This window comes from Onychostruthus taczanowskii, unplaced genomic scaffold (assembly GCF_017590055.1).
Source record: "Onychostruthus taczanowskii isolate IOZ18803 unplaced genomic scaffold, ASM1759005v1 scaffold65, whole genome shotgun sequence".
Lineage (NCBI taxonomy): Eukaryota > Metazoa > Chordata > Aves > Passeriformes > Passeridae > Onychostruthus > Onychostruthus taczanowskii.
The window spans coordinates 2,595,475-2,616,899 of record NW_024504233.1 but is presented as its reverse complement, the minus strand read 5'-3'; the positions used below and the strand labels follow the sequence as shown (position 1 = coordinate 2,616,899).

The following is a 21,425-nucleotide window of genomic DNA, read 5'->3' as shown; positions in this document are numbered from 1 at the left end:
TGTTGAGAATGATTAGAAAGCATGCTTTTTTCTTTCCTGCTGACCACAATATTCCTTGCTAATCGTGGCACCGTGCCATTTTGGTACATAGGTTCTAGATATATGTCACATGTAAAAGACTGGCAGGTTTCTAAAGAGGCAGAGTGGGGGAGGCTTGTGGTAAAGGATGACATAAGAAATGCTGGTGTCTTTCTGAAGAAAAGTTGCTGCCAAGTATTTAATTGACAAGATGCAATATTTTCTCTACATATACAAAATAACAAACAGATGTTGACTCATTTTGATCAACATCCAGATGTTATGACCCAAGAGGTTAATATTGACCAAGGTGATGCTAGTCATCTCATCAAACAGATCAGGCTGATGATATATGTGTATATTTATAAATAGAGAAAAATGTGACAAGGTAATTGTAAACATGAAATACCTTTCTGGAGATCAAGGCTTCTTTCTAATACTGCAGTTGTGGAATCCTCAATTCAGCCGAATTTTTTTTTTACCCTCATGAAAAAAAGTGTCTCAGTCTCCAGTAGTACCTTAAGAGAAGATACACCTTAAAACTCTTGTATGTAGAAATAATTATTTGTTGAAATTGGTGTTTTGAGGCATTAAGTCTGTTTAACAAGTAGATGTAGATATATAGGCAATCTTATTCATAGAAATAAACTATTTCCAGTTAAAGTAAGAAATTGTCTGTTTAGGAACAAGTATGTGATTTATTCCTGTTGCTAAATGATAGGACCATACCTCATAGCAGTGCAGTGTGGTTATTAAGGGTCTGTTGAGTCTTCATGGTCAGTCCCCTATTTTCATCATTTTTTTAATGCAGTCATAAAAAAGATCGTTCTGGAGGCAGAAAGTTGGCCCATGACATCCCACTCCAGGAGTTTTACTGCACAATAGATAACTGAATCTTTAGCTATGTGAGCATTTAAAAAAAGCCTGGTTTATTTTTTCTAGGAATTTGATATATGAAAAATAGCTCCTGAAACTGTTTAGGCAGGAAGTCTGTAAACTGGACAAGATCACAAAACTTATAGTGTAAAAATAGAAACACTTTGTTGTTCTTTAAAAAGATGATTCATCAGAATCAAATACAGTTTTGGCTACATATTTTGTATCCTTAAAAGACTGAAAATCATTACTGAAAATAAGGGGTAATGGACAGACAGATGGTTTTGGTTTAATAATTTTAATTGATAAGCACAAAGAAAACTTGCCTGATCCTGGATCATGTTTCTCCCACAGCTCTGTGGGCACTCAGAGTCTGAGCAGGATTCATGGCTGGATACAAGTTGATGTAGGTGAGCATATGTTGAGCCACAGCAACAAAAAGTCTGTCAGAGAACTGGGGAGCCCCTGCAGCACCACACAGGTGATCTATTCACACAAGAGGGCTTGCCCAGCAGCTTTCTGTGATTAGAATCTGTGCAAAAAATATCACAAAATCCCAGAACTGCATTAACTTCCATGGTCATCAGAGGATCAAAGCAGGTAGGTTCTTTCCAAAATGATCTTTCTGAGGACCATTGTGGGAAACTGTAGAAATCTGTCCTTGTTTAACTACTTGAAAACACAGCATTACACAGAGCATGATAAAGAGGAAAAATGTGCCCAATTATATAACATATGGTCCTGCACTGGAGCTTAATGCTACAGCCATGGAAGCCGACAGGAATTTTGAAACAGAAGCTATTTACAGCTGGACCACGTCTTTGTTCATCCATAAATAGAAGCATTTCTTACTACCATACATAAATATCACCAGAGCTAGTTATTTAATCATTGCAGTGGCTCCTTTGTCATTTAGCCCTAACTATTTTATTTTTCTCAATTCTCTTCTTTTCTTTGTTTTCTACCTTTTCCCATATCTCTAACCTCAAGAGTACATTCCAGGCCGGTTTGGATCCGAGGACACCTCAGGCTATGCTGCTTTTCCTGTTGGTTCCACTCAGAATGAGAACTTCATCATATCAATGTTTGTCCGGACACGGAAACCTTCTGGCTTGTTACTGGCTCTGAGAAATAGCACTTACCTCTACATAAGAGTCTATTTGGAAGGTGGGAAACTCACCATGCTAGCTCTAAATTCCATGAAGTTGTTAGGGAAACACTCAGTGAACGATGGAAACTTTTACTTAATAACCTTAAAAATAGAACCAAATAAGATGGAGTTATTCCAGTCCTCTCACTACTTGGGCTTTATTTCTACTCCAGCACTAACCATCCAAAGTAAGGATATTCTTTACATTGGAGGCCTACCAGATAACAAAGAAACTGACAGAAATGGCAGGTATTTCAAGGGCTGCATCCAAGATGTAAGAGTGAATAACCAGCCACTGGAATTCTTCCCCATCACCAATCCACCGAATTCTCTTATCAACCGAACACTCATCAATGTCACCCAAGGCTGTACTGGTGACAACCTCTGCAAGGTAAGAATGACATTTTTCAGAGCACTTTCACATGCTTATAATGTGGAATTTTTAGAAATGTTTTTAGTACATTCCCACACATTATTTGATTATAATGACAGATTAAGAAAACATGCAAAAATGATAGAAAGAGCAGGTTTTGTTAAGCTATGCTACATATGATGAGTATGAGAAGCAAAATGCATTTGTATAGGGGAGAATGAAACTATATTGAGATTGGAATACTGTTTGTCACTAATTATTGAACATGCTGTACTGTCACAATAATGGTCTTTATAATTTTCCATCTGAAATAGAAAGAAATCTTCTTTTTGCCAAACAATCCCCCATGCCTAGAGTTGGGTGTCCAACAGCCTTGATTCATACTGAGGTTCTCTCTTCTCTTTCCCCATAGTCCAACCCTTGCCACAACGGTGGTGTGTGCTATTCAATCTGGGATGACTTCACTTGCACGTGCCCCCCTAACACAGTGGGGAAGGCATGTGAGGAAGTTAAGTGGTGTGAGCTTGGGCCCTGTCCTCAAGAAGCACAATGCCAGCTGGTGCACCAAGGATTTGAATGTAGGTACATTTCAGTTGTTCCAATCATCTTTGGAGATCGGCAGCAATAGACATTTTCAGCAGCATTTTCTTGAAACGAAGTATTCACTGCCTTTAAAGTTCATTCAAATGTTACTTCTGCATTAAAATAATAGTTATGTCAGTTTTAAGTAATGTTAGTGGGAAGAATCTGCCCTACCAAACCCAGAAATTCTCCCCCAGACCCCTGGCTCAGACACTGAGTTACAGGAATTTACTCAGCCCAACTAGTCAAGGCTGTCCCATAGATCAGTACATTGCCCTCACATTTCCACTTCAAAGGGGTAACAGAATATCCAGTGTTGGATTAACCCTGGAATGTTCTCCATCTTCCTGAAAAGACAAGCTACATAATTTCCATTGCACCATTTGATTTTCTTAAATCTTGAATAGCTTTGGAGAAAGTCACCTCGATACCTGCAGTACAGTTGTTTAAGCAGTGTCTTCGTAAGGAGCACCTGCATGCCAAGCAATCCATTTGAGAACTGATGACCATTAGCTGCCTTAGGATCACTAGCCACCCTGCATGTGTCTTTCCTTCTCCTTCCCACCGTGGGGTGGAATGGAAAAGAGCAAATAGGGATTTTTAAGAAATATTTCTTAATTTTGCTACCAAAAAACCCGTGAGGAAAGGTAAATACCCACTCAGTCTGATGGAGCTGTCAGAATGGCTGACTCTTAGGAATGGGAAGGCTGGTCAACTAAAGATCTCTGTCATAGACAGACCAATATGATACTATTTTTATGCAGATTGTAAGGATCAGCGTTGCAGGATGGCTTAAAATTGTAACTGAAATTAAAATAATTGCTCCTTCTCTCAGAGGTGTCTTTAATGATAACATCAAAATGCATTCTCTCATAAAATTTACTATTGCATTATTAGGGTAGAACAGAAACACCCAGAGACAGTGAAGTGAAAAGTACCTGAACTGTTTCCTTCTGCTAAACTCAAGTTCACTTCAGTGATTCAAGGTCTTGGCCCCCTTTAGATTTCTGTGCTGGTTTATGTGGCAATAGTTGGGAGTTTCCCTAATAGATATTCAAAAATTCCTGCACTACAGAACTGCATTTTTAACTAGTTGTATTCTTAGCTACAGGATAAACAACTTCTTGTTCAACACAGGATAACAAAATAAAAGCTTTCCTGGGCAGTGAGTTTTCTACCTTGTGTCTTTTGCTAAAAAAAAAAAAACAAAACAAAACAAAACAAACAAACAAAAAAAAAAAACAACAAAACCAACCAAACCCAGCTGAAAAAAAACCAGGAATAAACTTGAAAACCTCTGACTTTCTTTTAGCATGATTTCCTCTGAGGAAACTTTTTTCATGAGAAAGACACCACATTTGATGCATCAGGTAGGCAGTTACACCTCTGCTGCCTTGGCATCAGGATATGAAGTAAATAAATTGATACTGGGACTCCCAGGGTTAATTTCCTCAAGATTTACTAAGCCCAGAGATAGTTCAGAAATCCATCTTATCTCAGATCTTTCAAAGCTATTTTTTTCTGAAGTACAGACAGGAGACAATCTTTCCTGTCCCTCCTCCCTGTCTAAAATCCTCAGAACATTTACATTTACAGCCCAGTGAGTAAGTGCATTATAGTAGAAACCATGCTAATGAAAGGTGTCAAATACCTTTGTGAAGATGTCCATAAAGCTGCCACAACCTTGCCCATCAATTTTCACTCACAGCAGTGCAAGCTGAGTTCTGCTGCCCTCCCAGTCCCACCTGCACAGGGCTGTGGCAGTGCCTGCCCCGCAGGAGAAGCTGGCTTTGGATGTGACAGGCACAACTGCTCACAGGGATTTTGAAGGGGCTTTCCATCAACTGACTTCCATTAAATTAATCCTATTGCATTGTGAGATAAAATTGGGATCCAATCAAATACTTCAAGAAAATCTTAAGACTCACCAAAGAAAAAAGGAATTGGGAAGAAATGTTTGCCCCATCCAGGTCTGTTACAGGGAATAACTAGGCTGTCTGTACTTAGGAAACAATCATAAAGTGACAAATGTATGTCTTTTTTTGAAATAGAGAGATAACAGTAATGTAAAACTGTAAGTTAGAGAGATAACCTGAGGTGATGCAAAGCAGTACACTTTGGATGTGGTTATAGCTGATGCTGGCACTGCCCTGTAAATTCCACAGCCATGAGGGGCAGACCAGGATAACTGAAGCACTGGTGGAATTTGACTGTCTTCCAGCAAACCCAAAAGCAATTACATGGCATGTGCACTGGTGAGACATCTTTCCACGTGCATTGGTGTAAAACTGGTCCGGTTTCTCAATTGCTGTCTTTGCACAGGTCTCGCTAACGCAGTGTTCAGCGGCCGGAGCAGCGCGATATTTTACAGAAGCAACGGGAAAATCAGCAGAGACCTCACCAATATCATCTTTGGCTTTCGAACCAGGGACACTGACGTGATCCTGCTGTATGCAGAGAGGGAGCCCGAGTTTGTCATCATCAGTATCCACAACTCCAAACTCCTGTTTCAATTACAAAGTGGCAACAGCTTCTACAGGCTGACCCTCGCGAGTTCAGTGCCTGTGAGCGATGGCAAGTGGCACCGAGTGATGGTCTCTATGGTGGAGCCCCTGTCCCAGTCCTCCAGATGGCACATGGATATAGACAACAAGAAAGACACAGCAACCAGCACAGCTGCTGCAGGAAGCCTCAACTTTTTAAGAGAAGAGACAGATATCTATGTGGCTGACAAGGCTTTTGACAGCCTGGATGGCCTGCGGGGGTGCATGAGCACCATAGAAATCAGTGGCATTTATCTCTCGTACTTTGAAAATGCTGATATCCCTACTAAAAAACCTCAAGAGGAGCAATTTCTCAAAATATCTGCAAACCCTGCTCTTACTGGCTGTTTGCAGGTAGATTTCTGCAGCTCTGACCCCTGTATGCACGGGGGCATATGTGAAGACTTTTACACTTCCTACCGCTGTGTATGTCCCGATGGATGGACTGGCACCTACTGTGAAGTCAACATTGATGAGTGCTCTTCAAACCCCTGCATCCATGGGAACTGCACAGATGGGATTGCCTCCTATGAGTGCAGCTGTGAGCCTGGTTACACTGGGGACAACTGTGAGGAGGACATAGATGACTGCCATGGCCACCAGTGCGTGAATGGGGCCACCTGTGTGGATGGGATTAATGGATACTCCTGCCTGTGTGCTGCTAACTTCACAGGGAGGTTTTGCAGGTACTGTAAACAAGGCTGACCTGTATGGTTTTGTCAAGTCTCTTCTGAAGGGCTTTTATATAAGTGATATCTTTGTTTTAAACACAGATGTTTTGCATCTGTCCCTATATTAATCATGGCTGCAGAGTCGATGTATGAAGAGTACAGAAAGTTGTACAGATCAATTAGATGTGGACTGAGACAGTGGAGAGCTGCCAGCTCAGGTAGAGACTGATGAGACAGGGACTGAAGGAACAAGGCACAGCTCTGCTGCCCTGTTCTGCTGCCAACATTGGTCCTGTGAGCTCTCTGATGACAAGATTACAAGTCTTCCAGAGCTTGAAAATACATGTGCTACATCTTCTTTTCAGGAAAAAAAACAAACCTCAAGGTTTTTAAATCTCTACAACAATATTTTATTACAGCAATATAGCGCTAGAGCTATAAATACAGTAAGAGAAAATAACAATAGAAAATAAGTTGTTTTTATCCCCACCCACAGTATCTTTTCTGGGTTGGTCTTTTCCTCCCAGCTTACTCTCAGTCCTGGTGGCTGCAAACACCACACAACCCGCTCTTGCCATTGCTTCTGACACTGCTCACTGCTGTTTCCTATTCCTCCCAGACTCTCCTCTACAAGGTGTGCCCTTCTCTGCACACCTATAAGATTCTGCCCTCTAAGCATGTCCAATTCCTTTCCAAGAAGTCAAAATCTTTCTCCTTCCTTCAGAAGATTCCAACAAATACAGTCTGCTGCAGCCCAAGGGATGCAGACAATCATCTCCATGCTGTCCAGTTACAGTCTTTTAGCTTATAATTACTAAAATTGACAGGTTTTGTTGACTTTTTCTGAGTAGTGGGGACATCCTCAGATTTGAAGATGCTTTATGATGGCCTGATTTTTTTATCTTGTGTGTTAAGTCTGTCTCTTTTGAACTCTTATACTAAGCTGTCCAGGTATGACAGAGAACCACATTAGTAATGTAAGTAGAGTGATGTCTATTTTATATTTCTTATGATAAATGAATCATTAATTTGCCAGTAAATATTTGGGAAAAAAATTTAATTCATCAAATTAAAAAAGTTAGGCAAAACATGTTCTGGGAGTCTTAAATGTGAGTTCCAGCTGTCATTCCTTTGGGCAATACCCTGCTCCCCTGCTTCAGCTGAGAGAGCACGAGATGCCCAGAAACAAGGACAGTGTAAATAACTGCTGCTGCCTTCTTGTGAGCCCAGGTATCGAAGATTACCTTACACAGTGTGTGGGAACGAAGAGAGGAACCTCACCTGCTTCAACTACGGCAACTGCAGCGACCTCGGCGGCGAGCTGGGCTGCGTGTGCCTGCCGGGCTTTGTGGGAGAACGGTGAGAGCCTTTGTCCTGCCCATCCTTGGGGAGCACCTCTGCCAAAAGAGTCCAGAGGGTAACAGCCAGCCCTCTGGCAGGAATACACACAAAGCAGCTGATTAAGTGCAGCAGTTCCTTGCTAGAGTGACTCTGAGGGTCTGAAGTATTGTGGTTTTGGATAAAAATCACAAATGAGTGCAGCAAAGTTTAGTCCGATCCAGCCCAAGATATTATTTCTTAAACAGAACTGCAGGCTTGCTTCTCTTTGCCTTTTTTCATTTCTGTGCCAAATTTTCATATGACAAGTTAGAACGTTGCCTTTCCATAGGTGGGGACACACACATATCCTGCTCATATACCTAAAGCAGCTACATACTCTGGCACATGAATATGCAAAGCTGTTTCATTTTCACATGTCTGTGCTGTGAGTATACAACCTATTCTATCCCAGGGATGGTAAGAGGTGGCATACCTGGTGGCATGGTGTACCACACTTTCTTACTGAATGCTGAAGTGTGAGAACAGAAAGAGTACTTCTAGAAGAGATTAAGGAATACTTTGTGCATTTTATTGCTTAGCCTGGAACAGAGGGACTTTCCTCACAGTGACATTTGTATCTTGTAGCCCTATTCACCCTTAACACTGGCCGTCAAAGAGCTCTAGAGCTGGGAGGGCTGAGGGCCTCCGGGCAGGCACCAGGTGCTGCACAAACCTAGGAAGGCATTGTCCCAGTCATAGCCTGAACAGGTAAGGGCATTTTGCATAGACAGACAGGAAAAACTGTACATACACCTGGTGAAACTAGCATTATGTCAGAGTATAATACCCAGAAGTTCAAGAGGACCAAGCTGTAACACAGAGAAGGTTCTAACAAAAGGTTTTCATTCTCTCAAAAACTTATGAGCCTACTGATTTTGTGGAAAGAGTACAGTAGGCTATAAAAGACATGAAATTAAGATTTCCACCACTCAATGCACAGTGTAGTTGGCAGACACACGTGAATTGCACTGTTAACAGCCAGGTTGCCTATGTACCACCTCACAATATTCAACAAGGGGGAAAGGATACAATAAAATAAAATTTTAAGACATAAAAGCATACTCATAGCCACTTCTGCACTGCGTGTATTTCTTGGGACTTTGAGGCAGCAGGAAAGCACTTTTTCCTTCTCCCTCCCCTGCCAGCCTACCTGCTAACTGCAGCTTTGGGAATGAGCCTTCCTTCCATCCATCCCACTGGCTGGCAGTAATCCCTCTTTTATGGTTCCCAAGGTTCTCGTGTGGAGCCCGTGCCCGGCGAGCTGCAGGGAAGTGCCTGTGGCAGCCAGGCTCTCTTCTGCAGCCTCTCAAATGCACCATTTGGCCTCTGCTCCTGCAGGCTGCCAAACCATAAACCAGCAGTGCTTCCCTGCTTGGGGGGCTCACTAGAGCAAATCAGAACATTGCATCCCTTTTTTTTCCGAACAAATTCAAATGTATCTGTTAATAAGAACATTAAAACCAAACCCCTTTGTATATTTATGCATTAGACTGATAAAGCAGGCATTTTCATTTAAGACAATATTTCAGCCCTCAGAAAGCCATTGGTACACAGTATAGAGAAATTCTATGCCAATCAATTGACTTGGGATCGCATTAAAAAATTCCCAATGGTCTTAATAGGAGGTGGAAAGGGAAATGTGTAAAGATTCGTCTCCATAAAAGAAGATAGAGTCTCTCTCAAAAACAAATTTTTCATTTAATTCAGGTTGGAACTTTCAAAAGTACATAAAGGGGGTCAGGTTTTTGAGTTCCTGAAACTCAGTTGAATTCAGGTACCCAATTCCCGGAAGATTTGAGAGGTTGTTGGCTCTTTGAAAATTTGCATAGGTAATTTCATAGCTATACAATTTTTATACATTGGATAAATTACTAAGATCTTTGAAGTATAGGAATATAATTTACTATTTAAGTAAGCTATTGAAAGAAGCTTAGATTAATAGAGTAAAAGTGTTTAATATAAAAATGCTGTTCTCTGATGTAAGATTAATGTGTTCATTGTTTTGTTATGAATATGATTGAACAAAGCAATTCCTTATAATTCAGAGGGAATTTCTCCAAGTACAAACCTGCATTTTTTTCCTGGAGAAATAGGATTAACTGTTAGCATCATTTGATAAAAGGGAGGAAGGAATTAAAAAGGAACATTTTCAGAGCAAAAAAAACACCAAATGAGTAGTTTTCAAACAGTCTTACACATCCCTCATTATCCTTCCATTGGCTGCCTTGAGAAATTATAACTCAGATTTCCTGTATCACCTGAATTAGCTCAAAAACATTTAATGAGGCTTATGAAACCTGTCCTGAACCATTCTTACCTTTTTTGGGCCCATCCCAGAGAGACTGGATAGGAAATTTTGCTGGGATCTATTGGCATTCCAAATTGAGGGAAGAAATAAAAAGGTTAAAAAAACCCACCCAAAAAGCAGATTAATATTTCTAAGTGCACTCAGCTGGCAAAACCACACATTTGTTTGACTTATACCAGATTACTGAGAAGGAAACTGTGCCCTCACCTCCAGGAACAATGAAAAGGACAAGTAAGCTGTCAGCAGGACTTGCACCAGAGCTGGGTCTGAATCACACAAGAACCTGCACTGCACCTTGCTAAGCACCATTAACCAAGTGCTTTACAGGGATGAAATCACATGCTTAACTCTCTGTGTTTGGAAACCATAGAGGAAGTTCAGGGTTTGAGTGGGGCTCATCAGCTAGTTAATAAAACCATAAACACGTGTGGAAATGTGCCCCAGAGCATCTTCCTCTTCCTCCCAGAGCTGCCGAATTAAACGTGTTGGAGGCATTTGGTGCCTGGTTCCTGAGGCTGACTGTGTTTCCTGCAGGTGTGAGAAGGACATTGATGAGTGCAGCTCTGACCCATGTCTGAACGGGGGCCTCTGCCAGAACCTGCTCAACAAGTTCCACTGCCTGTGCGACGTCAACTTTGCCGGTGACCGCTGTGAGATCGATGTAAGCGACCTCTCCTTTTTTGTCTCTTTGCTCTTGTGGCAGAATCTCTTTCAGCTCCTCTCCTATCTCATTCTGCGAATGGATGATGAGCCAGCAGTCGAGTGGGGTGATCAGGAAGACAATTGAGCAGTCTTTAAGCTTTTGAGTTTTACTGAAGCAGAAGATGCCTTGACTAACCAGCTTAGAAAAGCAATACAAATATCAGAGTTTTGAAACTTGTTTTATATTTCTTTGAATGGTTTTTCTATGAATCGCTTCAGATCTGGTTTAGTTAATTGATTTAGTTTTAGAACAAATGCTAGCAGATGTTAAAGAGTTCACTCCACCTTCACCAGAGCATTTCACCACATGGACACTGCCAGTGGGTGACAGTGGGTAACAGGCAGCATTTACTGTCACATTTACTGAGGGTGGCATTCAAACCCTACTGCAATGAGTGGCAGACTCACTGCCTTCAATAATTCTAATCTTAAATTAAATCTTCCAGGTGGTCACTATTTTTACATCACACACCATGTTTATTGCTGTTCCTTTGGCAGTTAGGCCTCACACCTGTGAAATCATGAGGGCTATTTTTGGATAATTAGGTAATGGTTTGGATTAGCAATTGACAACATGCTGAGGAGGCTCCCACATCCACTTGAATTAGTGTCAATCCTGCACCGATATCTCTAATCCTGATCCTCTGCTCCAGAAGCCTCTACACCTCCAATGTCCTATACTGAGACAAAATACAACCATCTTAATCTTTACCAACATTTCCCCCTTCAAGAAAGGCCCAGTAAGTGTCTCAGACTTGAAATCACAAATTTGTTGTTTGTTTAAAGATTTTTATAACTTTAAGTAAATCTGTTTTACTTAGTAGATCAGTGTCATCAGACAAAAAAAAAAGATGGGATTTTTCCTTCTTAAGAAGCAACCAAGGTAATTGGGTTGGTTGTCCATGGATTCTTAAAAGAATGAAAAAAGGACCTGAAAATTATGAGTGCCAGGAGATTTAACAAAAATATTACAGCAAAATATCTTTGTAGTTGCCTTTGAGAGTGCAGACACAACTGAAATACATTGTTAAATACTAAACAGTTGTAAAATATTAGGAGGTGGGTTTTTTTGTTGTTTTTAAACATTCTTTAAGACAAAAACCACATTTATGACTGGTGAAATAATTTATTTGGACATTCATTACTATATTTGCATAGATTCTCTATCCCTTTTAGTCATTTGAACAGTGTCAGATAGGATTCAAAAGAACAAGCATGTATAGGGTGTGTTTTGTTATCAGCTCTATGGCAGGTAGCAGAATTATAGGGAAGACTAACACCATACTGGGAGGTTTTCTGACTCCAGAGGGAACAATTGGTCTTTTGGAGAAGTCCTTGAAATCACTGGTGTCAGTTTCCCCCACTTCAAGCCTGACTGTCCTCCCTAACTCGCCACAGGTTGGACCTGGTGCATCCAGGAAAAGCAAATCCCCCTTTAAATCTCCAGTGACATCAGGACACCCTGAAATGTGTCAGTGAGATGTTAAGGTTTCCGTTTTGCCATAGCAGGATATGGATCAGACAGTGGATCAAGACTATCTTTTATTTTCCACCTTCCATAAATGCCCCCAGCTCTGTTATTTTTCTGAGTACCACTCAGAGCACAAATGCAGCAACATTTGTGCTGTTCAAAACCCTACTCCTGTTTTAGAGGGTAGGAAAGAAACCAAACAAACTTTTGCACATTTGTGAAAAAAAATTATGATTCATCCCTGTCACATATTCCTGTTCCTAGCATCTGCCTTAGTATGAAAATTAAGCACAGTGTATTTACCTATGAGAATTGTACACAAGGATAATTTCTTTGCTGGCTTTATCATACCTGAAAGAGATTAGGGAAATGGTTTTTGTTTAAGTCTTATTAAAAATAATTATAAATAATTTTGTACTTAATATATATATATATAAATTAAAAAAAACCACATTTTCTCTTTGTAAGCAATCAATTAACACTAGATGGGAATGCACAGGAGATGAAATTGATGTAACATATATTTTCAATAATGAAAACTATATATACTATGAGATATAGGTTTAGTTGTCATACTGGCAATCACATGTAATACTGGGAATTCTAGAACACAGGCAAAGAGAAAAAAAACAAAACTAGACTGCATTTTGGATTTTTTTTATTCCAGTGAAAATACAGTTTTGGAAAATTGTTTTCATGTGGTGAAATTTAAAATAATAGCATCTCATATTGGAAATTTCATTCCAAACTGTAGCTTTCATTTAATCATACTAAAAGCATTTTTCAGTTCAGTATTATTGAAATGAAAAATGAAAAATTAATCAGAAATAACTTGAAATAAAAACTGTCCTATTTCAGAATGCTAACTAAAGACAAAAAAATAATAAATTTTAAAAATTCAAATTAAAAAAGTACTGCTATTAATGAAAGCTGTTCAAACCATTTCTTTTTTCTTAAATAACTATAATTAAGAAAATAACGAAGTTTGGTTTGGTTTTATTTTCTCACTGGGCTTAGTTCAGTTTCCACATAACTAAATTGAACCATTATGAACTTTATAGAATATGCACTACAGGACACACTACATTAAGCAAAAATTTCATCATGGTCTTAATGTTGAAGAAAGGTAGAAGACAATAAATGTAATAACAGTATGTCTGACATTAGGCCTATATCCAAAATGTGACAACAATAAGAATCCATTTGTACAGAGATTCCAATACTCTTTCTATTCAATACTAGACACTTGATATGAGTGTTCATGCTATATTAAACAGAGGTTTTATATTAATTTACAGCAATATGCAAGTCATAATTCTAAACTCAATTAGCAGGGCATCAGTTCTCTCTTTCTTTTACTGAAAACTCTCACCTGTAATTGAATTCTTTCCTTCCTCTAATGCCTTGTCATCATGAAACATCCCCTGGCCTCAGAAATGCTGCTCTCTTCCTCTTTGTACTTCTGTATCCTCAACTGCATCGTGCACATGTACATAAATTTCCTACCTTTATACACCAAATAAACCTTCTGCCTTTGTCTCTTTATGTCTGCTCCTCATTTCCTGCTGATGGCTCTGTTCATTCGCTTTCTGTGCCATGTTTTCTGAACACTTCACAGGAACACCACACCCCAACCAAGGTTGCTTCATCCCGGAGTTTTCCAGGAGTTCTGGAAGGGCAGGGTCAGGCAGGTGCTTCCCACTGAAGCTCTTCAGCCACTCCAACCACCCCAGCTGCACTCCTGCAGACTTGGTATTTCTAGTTTTAAAAGTCACAAAATAAATAAACAAATGCCAGGTTAAGTGAAATAATCTTCTACATTTTTTTAAGAGATGCAGGTGTCAGACAAATAAGGGAAAACAGGTATAAAAGCAAACATGAAAAAAATAGCTGGATGAATAATGACACTGGGTACTAACCTCTTTGTAAAAACGTCCAATTGCTAAGATTTTTTAGAATTCAAGGGGCTGAAAAGGCCATTATTCATGTTTAATATTAAGATATAATAGAAAAATCTTCATACATCTCCAGTGTTGCAATTGTACTTCAGATCTTTTGATAGTTGATTTTTTTTTTAATTAAGAACACAAACTCCCTGCTGAGTTCATGCTTTTATGGAAAATTAGTATTTATTAAAAAAAAAAAAAAAGAAATATCAAAACACACTCCTACTATTTTGGGCATTGAGAAGCTGAGAAAACATCATCTCAATATATTCAGAACTAGAGGAGGGATATAAGATATGCAAATGATAGCAAGCCAAAAATCAAGGTCATGATTTTTGGAGGTGTGGCTTGTGATGCTCCGTGTTGGTAACATCTGTAATGGGTCCCTCTGTGGTACAGAGGCTCAAACTGGTTTTCAGATGCCAGTGACTGTCGTTCATAAAGCTGGGCAAGGAGAACTAACAGTGCTTGGGCTTGAGGCAGAGTTAAGATTTCTGAAAAGAGGGGGGTGACAGCAGGAAGGGAGACATGGGGAGGGAGAGCAGAGGGATTTGCATCAGCTGTGGGATGAATAAAAGCATATTCTTCACTGTGCTTGGAAAATACACGTAGGTGTCTCCAGGGAATGGCAGATTGTCTTTACTGACCATTGCTCTTCTGGCTCTTAAAAATCCAGGCTCTGACTGAGCCCTCTCTGCAGCTGTATTTTAGGACAATTTTAACTACAAAGAACCCATGTGTTTGTGAATTTGAAAATATCCTTGATATGTGCTTATTAAGATTTTCTCACTCCCAGATTACTGAGGAAACTAGATCCAATAATCATTTACTCACTGCACATGACTACAGTACATTGGTGAACCTAAAAATAGGGAAAAATCTGCTTCAAACTAACAGTGATGAAACAAGATTTCATTCTTTCTTTGCAAATATTTTTTCCGCCCTGACAGCCAAAAGTTCAGCCAAGAGGGCATTTTACTTGTTTATGTTAACTTTCAGCACTTGAACTTACATATTTATATCTTGAGTTAGTGATTCTCCCTAAAAATAATGAAACTCTTGTTTGCAATAAATTATTCAAAATTTCTGTTTCAAAACTCAGAAGGCCTGGTTCTGAGAACTATAACCCTAAAAAGGCAATGAAACAAAAGCTGCAGCAAATCTTCTTTCTGTGGTACTGAGATTACCATTAGTTGAAATGGATCTCCAGGGAGTAAAGACAAAACCCAGGGTTGGGCTGTTCATTTTCCTTCGTGTTTCAGGAGTGCCCTGAGCCCCATTAGACTGGGAGCACGTCCTGCCAGGGCTGTGTCCTGCTGCTGCTGGCAAAGGCACCGCCTGGCAAACGGCTCCAGCTGAGCTTTGGAATTGCTCCTTGAACACTGTCACCAGCAGCACCTTTGGGACAGCACTCCCTCACAAAACACACCCCCTCTCCTACTGTACGTGTGAATATACATGAGACTTGAAAGTGGAGGTGGATTTCATGTCCCAGAATTGAAGTTGTGCTTGGTTCACAGAGCTGCTGCCGTGTGCTGCACCACTGCTGCTTCCAGTTCTCTTCCAGCTGGTACCATTCCATCCTCCTGGGCACAAGGACAAGCATCATGCACTGGAGGTTATGATTCACGCTTAATGTCATTAAAAATACACTGATAAGCATGTTGGATATGTTCAATATTGAATCTAAATTCAATAAAACTCTCTCAGGCTTCCATAGCACAGACACAGGGAATTTTGATTGAATCTGCTCTACAGTGATTAGCTAATGTATTCATTAACTGGAAGGGTTAGTAATATGAACGTAGCAAATGATACTTAATTACAATAATTAATGCCTGGTGATTCATGAATAATGCATTCCATAGCTATTTACATATTCATACTTATGAGGCTATTAATGGATAATTATCATTTGACTACAAGACATGGACATCAGGAATGTAACAAGCACACTGTTTTCCCGCAGTCTCGCTGTGGCTTTACCTGCATGCCTTGCTCCTGTACACCTCTGCCTTGCACACAGAACTATCAACAGTATCTTGGTTTTAAGGCCTGTAGAGTGATCTAATGGCAATTACAGCCCTTGCAGGTTAAGTTTCCACTCTGCACCAGTTCTCAGCCAACACTTCCTGTCTTGAGATTGCAAAACTCCGAAAGTACTTTATTCTCTTTGCCATCAGTACAGATTTGTTCTTGCTCTAAATTTATGCTCTTTCCTACTGCAGATGGTTAGGACACTTTCACACTTTAGACTTTTTTAATTTGTGAGATTAGGTTGGAAATACTGGAAAAATAGGAAAATTGCAAAATTAGAGTAGCAGTATTGGAAGCACCTTCAAACGGAAAAATTCTGCCCCAGGTATCTGCTATTTCTGCTCCTATACACATATTTCAGCCTCCACATAAGCAGATACTTTTCTAGAACTCCCAAGAGAAGATCTTGAGAGCAACAGAGGAACAAAAATAAACCACAAAATTGTAAAAAATTAAATTCTTACTAAAATACATTTTAAGGCAATAAGATAATTTTTATTCTTACCTTAAGATTGAATGCCCAGTGTTGACAACACTAAGACAGCGATTTTCAGCTGCCAGCCTCAGGAGTGTGGTAAAATGAACAAGTAAAGCTGGGTAAGTGAACTGAACCTGAAAAGAGCTGTGAGCCTGAGTTTCAGACAGGCCACTCACCTGCTGCTGGTGCACAGCACGAGCTGAGGAGCGGTGGGTGCCCAGGTGCCAGAGAAGCTCCTTGCAGCAGTCACAGCCTGCAGGGAGGGAGCAGAGGCTCTCCCCTCGTGGGCTCAGCTCCAGGCTCTGCTGGATGCTCACAGAGCAGCCCAGGCTCCGGGCAGCAAGGTCAGCCTGGGCTGCTGGGGGCCTTAAGGAGGAGCACGTTCTACCTGCTGTGACTTCTGTCTTCTCCAGAGCTCTTGCAGCCTCTTGGAAAAGACTGGCGTGGACAGTGTAACATTTTCAAAATGACACCATTCTCTGAAGGGCCCTGTCCTGTTTCTACTGAGGGTGAGGTGCCTCTAATGATGTAACCTCAGGAAATCAGAGGGGTTTAAAACCACTCCCCAGCATGTTCTAGCATCACACTGAACCCAGCAGTGCTTGAGGACCAGTGGAAAGAGGACTGAATCCCTGCTAAAAACTGATGCCCTCAGCTTGCAGCACCCACAGAGCCATGACATTCCTGCTGGCACTCCTGCCCAAGCAGGGAACAAGCCCTGGGTCAGCAGAGCTCTCAGTGAGCAGAAGCCAGCTCTCACCTGTCAGCATTCCTGAGGCTCCCAAGATCTGTGGGAGGGAAATAAACCCTCTGGGCTATGTAACCTACATCCTGCAAGGCTGCTGCTGGAAGCATAAAGGGCATTTCCTGGTACTTCTGATTCACTCTCTGTAGTACCTTACTAGGTTTGAGAAAATCTTCATCAGGGCAGGTGCTTGTACAGCACAGGTAAACTTTTACAGTCTGATGGTAGTCTATTGAAATAAGATTATTTCAATTACTGAAATACATTTTTACTTTTATTAGCCCAGCAGAATCAGCATAACTGAGCTGGGAGGAAGCTGGAGTTTATTTGTTTTCACATCATTTGTGTGGTTGCAGATCACCCACCATGGCAGAATCGTTACCATTGATGGTAGGAGCCAGAGAGGGCTCAGCTTTTTTCCAGTGCCAGGTCAAATGTGGGGTAAGAAGAAACATCTTTACATTTATAAAATGAGCAGCTCTGCTCTGGAAGTCATTGGAAATGTCACAATGCCATTTTTGCAGTTGTTTTTCAGAGCAGAACAATGCCTTAATACCCTTTGCTATTTGTTTTATTCTGCATTCAGAACACAGGATTTAACTAAAACTTCTAAAAGGATATTGGATGAAACACATTTAATGTGTGTCACAACATAAGGTACAAAAACATTAGGATGCAAAGACAATAAGGTTATCTAATGTGTCCTAGCTGGGAAAGACAAGAAGGCTCTTCACAAGGCCAGGATTACTGCACGCATCAGTGAAAAGCAGTTGAATATTTAATGTGCATGGTAAATATAAGCAGAAAAGGGAGCCCAGATGACATATGACAGCATAACACTCTGCAGTACAGGAATCAGCTCCAGCACGGTGTTCACATAACACTTTAGTATTCAGACTAACACATTTTGTCTGTACACCATTCTTTCTGTTGCAATGGCATTGTCTTCCCTATTCTCACCTTCTGATGTTTTCCCTGTGGACCCACATCCACATCACATGGGTATTTACTTCAGTCATTGCTCACTTTATAACACATTCATGCAGTCTGTGCCTGCATTGTTCATATACTAAATTTTATGTCTTTTTTTTTTTCTTATATGCTTCATGAGACCTAATGTTCGCTTCTATTTTTCAGTTCTTGATATGAAACTCCATTCCCAACAGCATCTGAAAAAAATTACACACTTTACTGGGCTTATGGAATATTACTCCACTGAAAAGGAATAAAAATAATTCCTGTTCCTGAGAATCTGAAAAAAAAAAATTTGTTTCAAATTATCAAGAACATTTATCTATTTTGATACAGAGAACTGTTTAAATGAGAGGCAGAGCTTGTTACACAAATGTCTGAATATTCTACCAATCTAAATGTGCAGCAAACACAACAATCCCTAAATTTATTCAAATCATATTTGGGAGAACAAATTATTCGTTTTTCAAAAAAAAATAAGAGCACTGAAGTAAAAAATGTGATATTTCTGTAATTCAAAGGACAAGGAAATCAGCAGCTTTACAAATCTTTGTAATTATTTAGTGTGAACAGATTTTGCACCAGTGGAGACAGCTTTGATTGTTGGTGGTCCCGGTGAAATGGTAGGGTAGGGATTCTGGGGATTCTCAAACACAAAAATATTTTGGGGTCTAATTTATCCATTACAGAAATAAATGGAAATACTTCTCTTTCTGTCTGGGGAAGCACTGGTAACATCACAAGCTGTCCTCTTCTTACCTCCAAAGGGACAGGACCCTCTGTTCCCTCTTCTCCAAGCAGTAATCATTTGTGGGTGAATTAAAGGTGCAGTTCCTTCCCAGATCACTCTGTAACAGGACCTTTTCTCTCCTGTTGACTTGGTGTCAGTTATGCAGGAACAGGATGCATGGAGTGAGCACAGCCTGGCTGACACCTGGGAGCTGATAATCTTGGAGCACCACCAACAAAAAAACACAACAAAAACCCCCAACAACATAAAAAGCCCCAACAACATAAAACAAAAGTACACACACACAAAAAATAAAAAAAAAAACAAACTGAGCACCCAAAAAACCCCAACTCAAGCCAAAATAAACTCCAAAGAAAAGCTCAAAACTGCTCCCAATTAAAATCAATGACAAACTAGAGACTAAGCTCTGGGAGGGCCTGGCAACACCACCTCTTCTGCAAGGCTAATTTCACTTTGTATTCACCAGTGCTAATGCACATGTCTGGCTTTGTCTAGGCTCACTCCAAGCCCTCAGTGAAATGGCAGCACAGGCACAGATTTTATACAGGGATTTCACTGTTGCCTTTTTTTATCCCAAATGCCTCAATTTTGTGAACTAACCAGAATGTTGCACGCGAGAATCAGGCAGGACACTGCTGTGTCTCATGGAAAATTGCACTTAGTCCTTTCTTATTTTATTGCTTCCTTTAGTCAAACACAAACCTCATTCAGGCTGAAAGAAAATGCTTGGTTTCTGTACATATGAAAATGTAACCCATCCTTCAAGATAGACCTAATGCCAGTAGTAAAGGTAGAGTCTTCTGTCACTTTCTACAGGTTTGGAAGTCATTATCCCACCCAAATTTTCACCTTTCCTTTCAGCAGGTGATACTGTCAGTGGAACCCCAGTGGTAGCTGTGGATCTGTCTGGGGAATGATGAGTCCCAGAACCCCTCAGTTCTCCAAACTGAAAACCACTGAATAAGAAATAAAGCACCAAGGATGGTGCTGAGGAGCAGGAGCCACTCAGGCAGCCAGTTTGACAGCAGGCACTCACACCTGAGACAGGAGGAACCAAAGAGGGGTTCTACCAGAAATACCTTACACCTGCAGACAGAGGCGACCGGACCCCATGCACTGTAGACAATGCTACTTTCAGCCTGTACTGAGGAGATCTGAGTTAATCATCTGAGTTAAACAGGGAGAGGTGGTCTCAGGGTCAGTACCCCTTGCCTTGGGGGACAAGAGGTAAATTCAGTGAGCTGAGTCAGCAGATTTCTTTCCTATTTCCAAAAATTACGATCTTCAAGAAAATCTGAAAGTGTAGGAATTCTTCTTAAAAGAAAGACATTGATAGGCTTACCATTCCTTCCCAGCATACCAGGGTAAAACTCTCTAATCTGTAGTACAATGTATTTTCTGTTAGTTATCTTTAGGTGGCAGTAAGGTAAAAGCGTGGAGTAGAAAGTTAAAAGAAATTTCTATTGCATTTTCAGAGACCTTTCTCTCATGTGCTGTACTGGCTATAACACAGAAAGAGACTTTCTAAAACATTTGCATCTTCAGCAGATACCCAAAAAGCAATTATCAGAGTTGGCTTTATCCAGTTCACATTCAGATGCAAACCTGCTGAATGCCAGCAATACCAATACAATGATATTAATACATTGATACAATGATAGATCCCATATTAGGTATGCAGACCTTGATCCAAGAATCCCTGTGGACAGTGGTGAGATTCATAGGTAGACACACACTCACACAATTCTATCAACAAGACAAAATCACAATTAAAAAAAAGATAAAACCGAACTCTGCTAACAAATGAAAGGTCTCAATAAAATCTGAATAATTATTAATATAGCTTTTTTTTTGTTAAATTTTACCTACATGCACCTCTTCCAAAGTCTCTCCTGAAGCTAAACCATAATGGTTTTTGTTGTCTCAAATCAGCTTTCTACTAGGAAAAAACCCAGCCAGTGGGATAAAAACACACTGAAAGTTTTTATCAAGGAATATAATTAGCAAAGTAACGTGACAGTGTCACGTAGCAAGCTAAGGCAAATATTATGTAGCCAATGAAGGTCTATCTTATACTATTAATATTTACAGTTGGAAGCAGGAGATGGCTGCAATCGAAGTGCTGCTCCAGCAAAGGCTCGCTGCTGACTCGATACCTTGCTGTCTGACAGTGTGAAACAGTCACAGCACTCCTTACTTCATCACCACTTGACAGCATCCTATTAATGCTAGGTAGCAACACATGGCTGGTTTGCAGGAGCTCAGCACCAAGAACGGAGAAGAATTTCATGGAACAGTTTTGAGATCCTTGCCTTTGCTTATTAGCAGAGAAGCAGGGATGGAAAGTGTCTGGCAATTACAAAATTGGGCAGGAATTGTAACAGCCTGTGCTATGCCATACACAGCTGACCCACCTGTTTAT

General features: G+C 40.3%; 1 protein-coding gene across 1 annotated transcript in view; it reads left to right on the top strand.

The window, feature by feature from the left end:
* The window catches only part of CRB1 (crumbs cell polarity complex component 1), a 78,116-nt gene that overhangs the window by 47,094 nt on the left and 9,597 nt on the right, over nucleotides 1–21,425 (top strand). Inside the window, 5 exon segments of the mRNA XM_041420737.1 lie at nucleotides 1,885–2,435; nucleotides 2,830–2,995; nucleotides 5,322–6,228; nucleotides 7,444–7,572; nucleotides 10,436–10,562. Coding sequence (XP_041276671.1) covers nucleotides 1,885–2,435; nucleotides 2,830–2,995; nucleotides 5,322–6,228; nucleotides 7,444–7,572; nucleotides 10,436–10,562 — 1,880 coding nt within the window.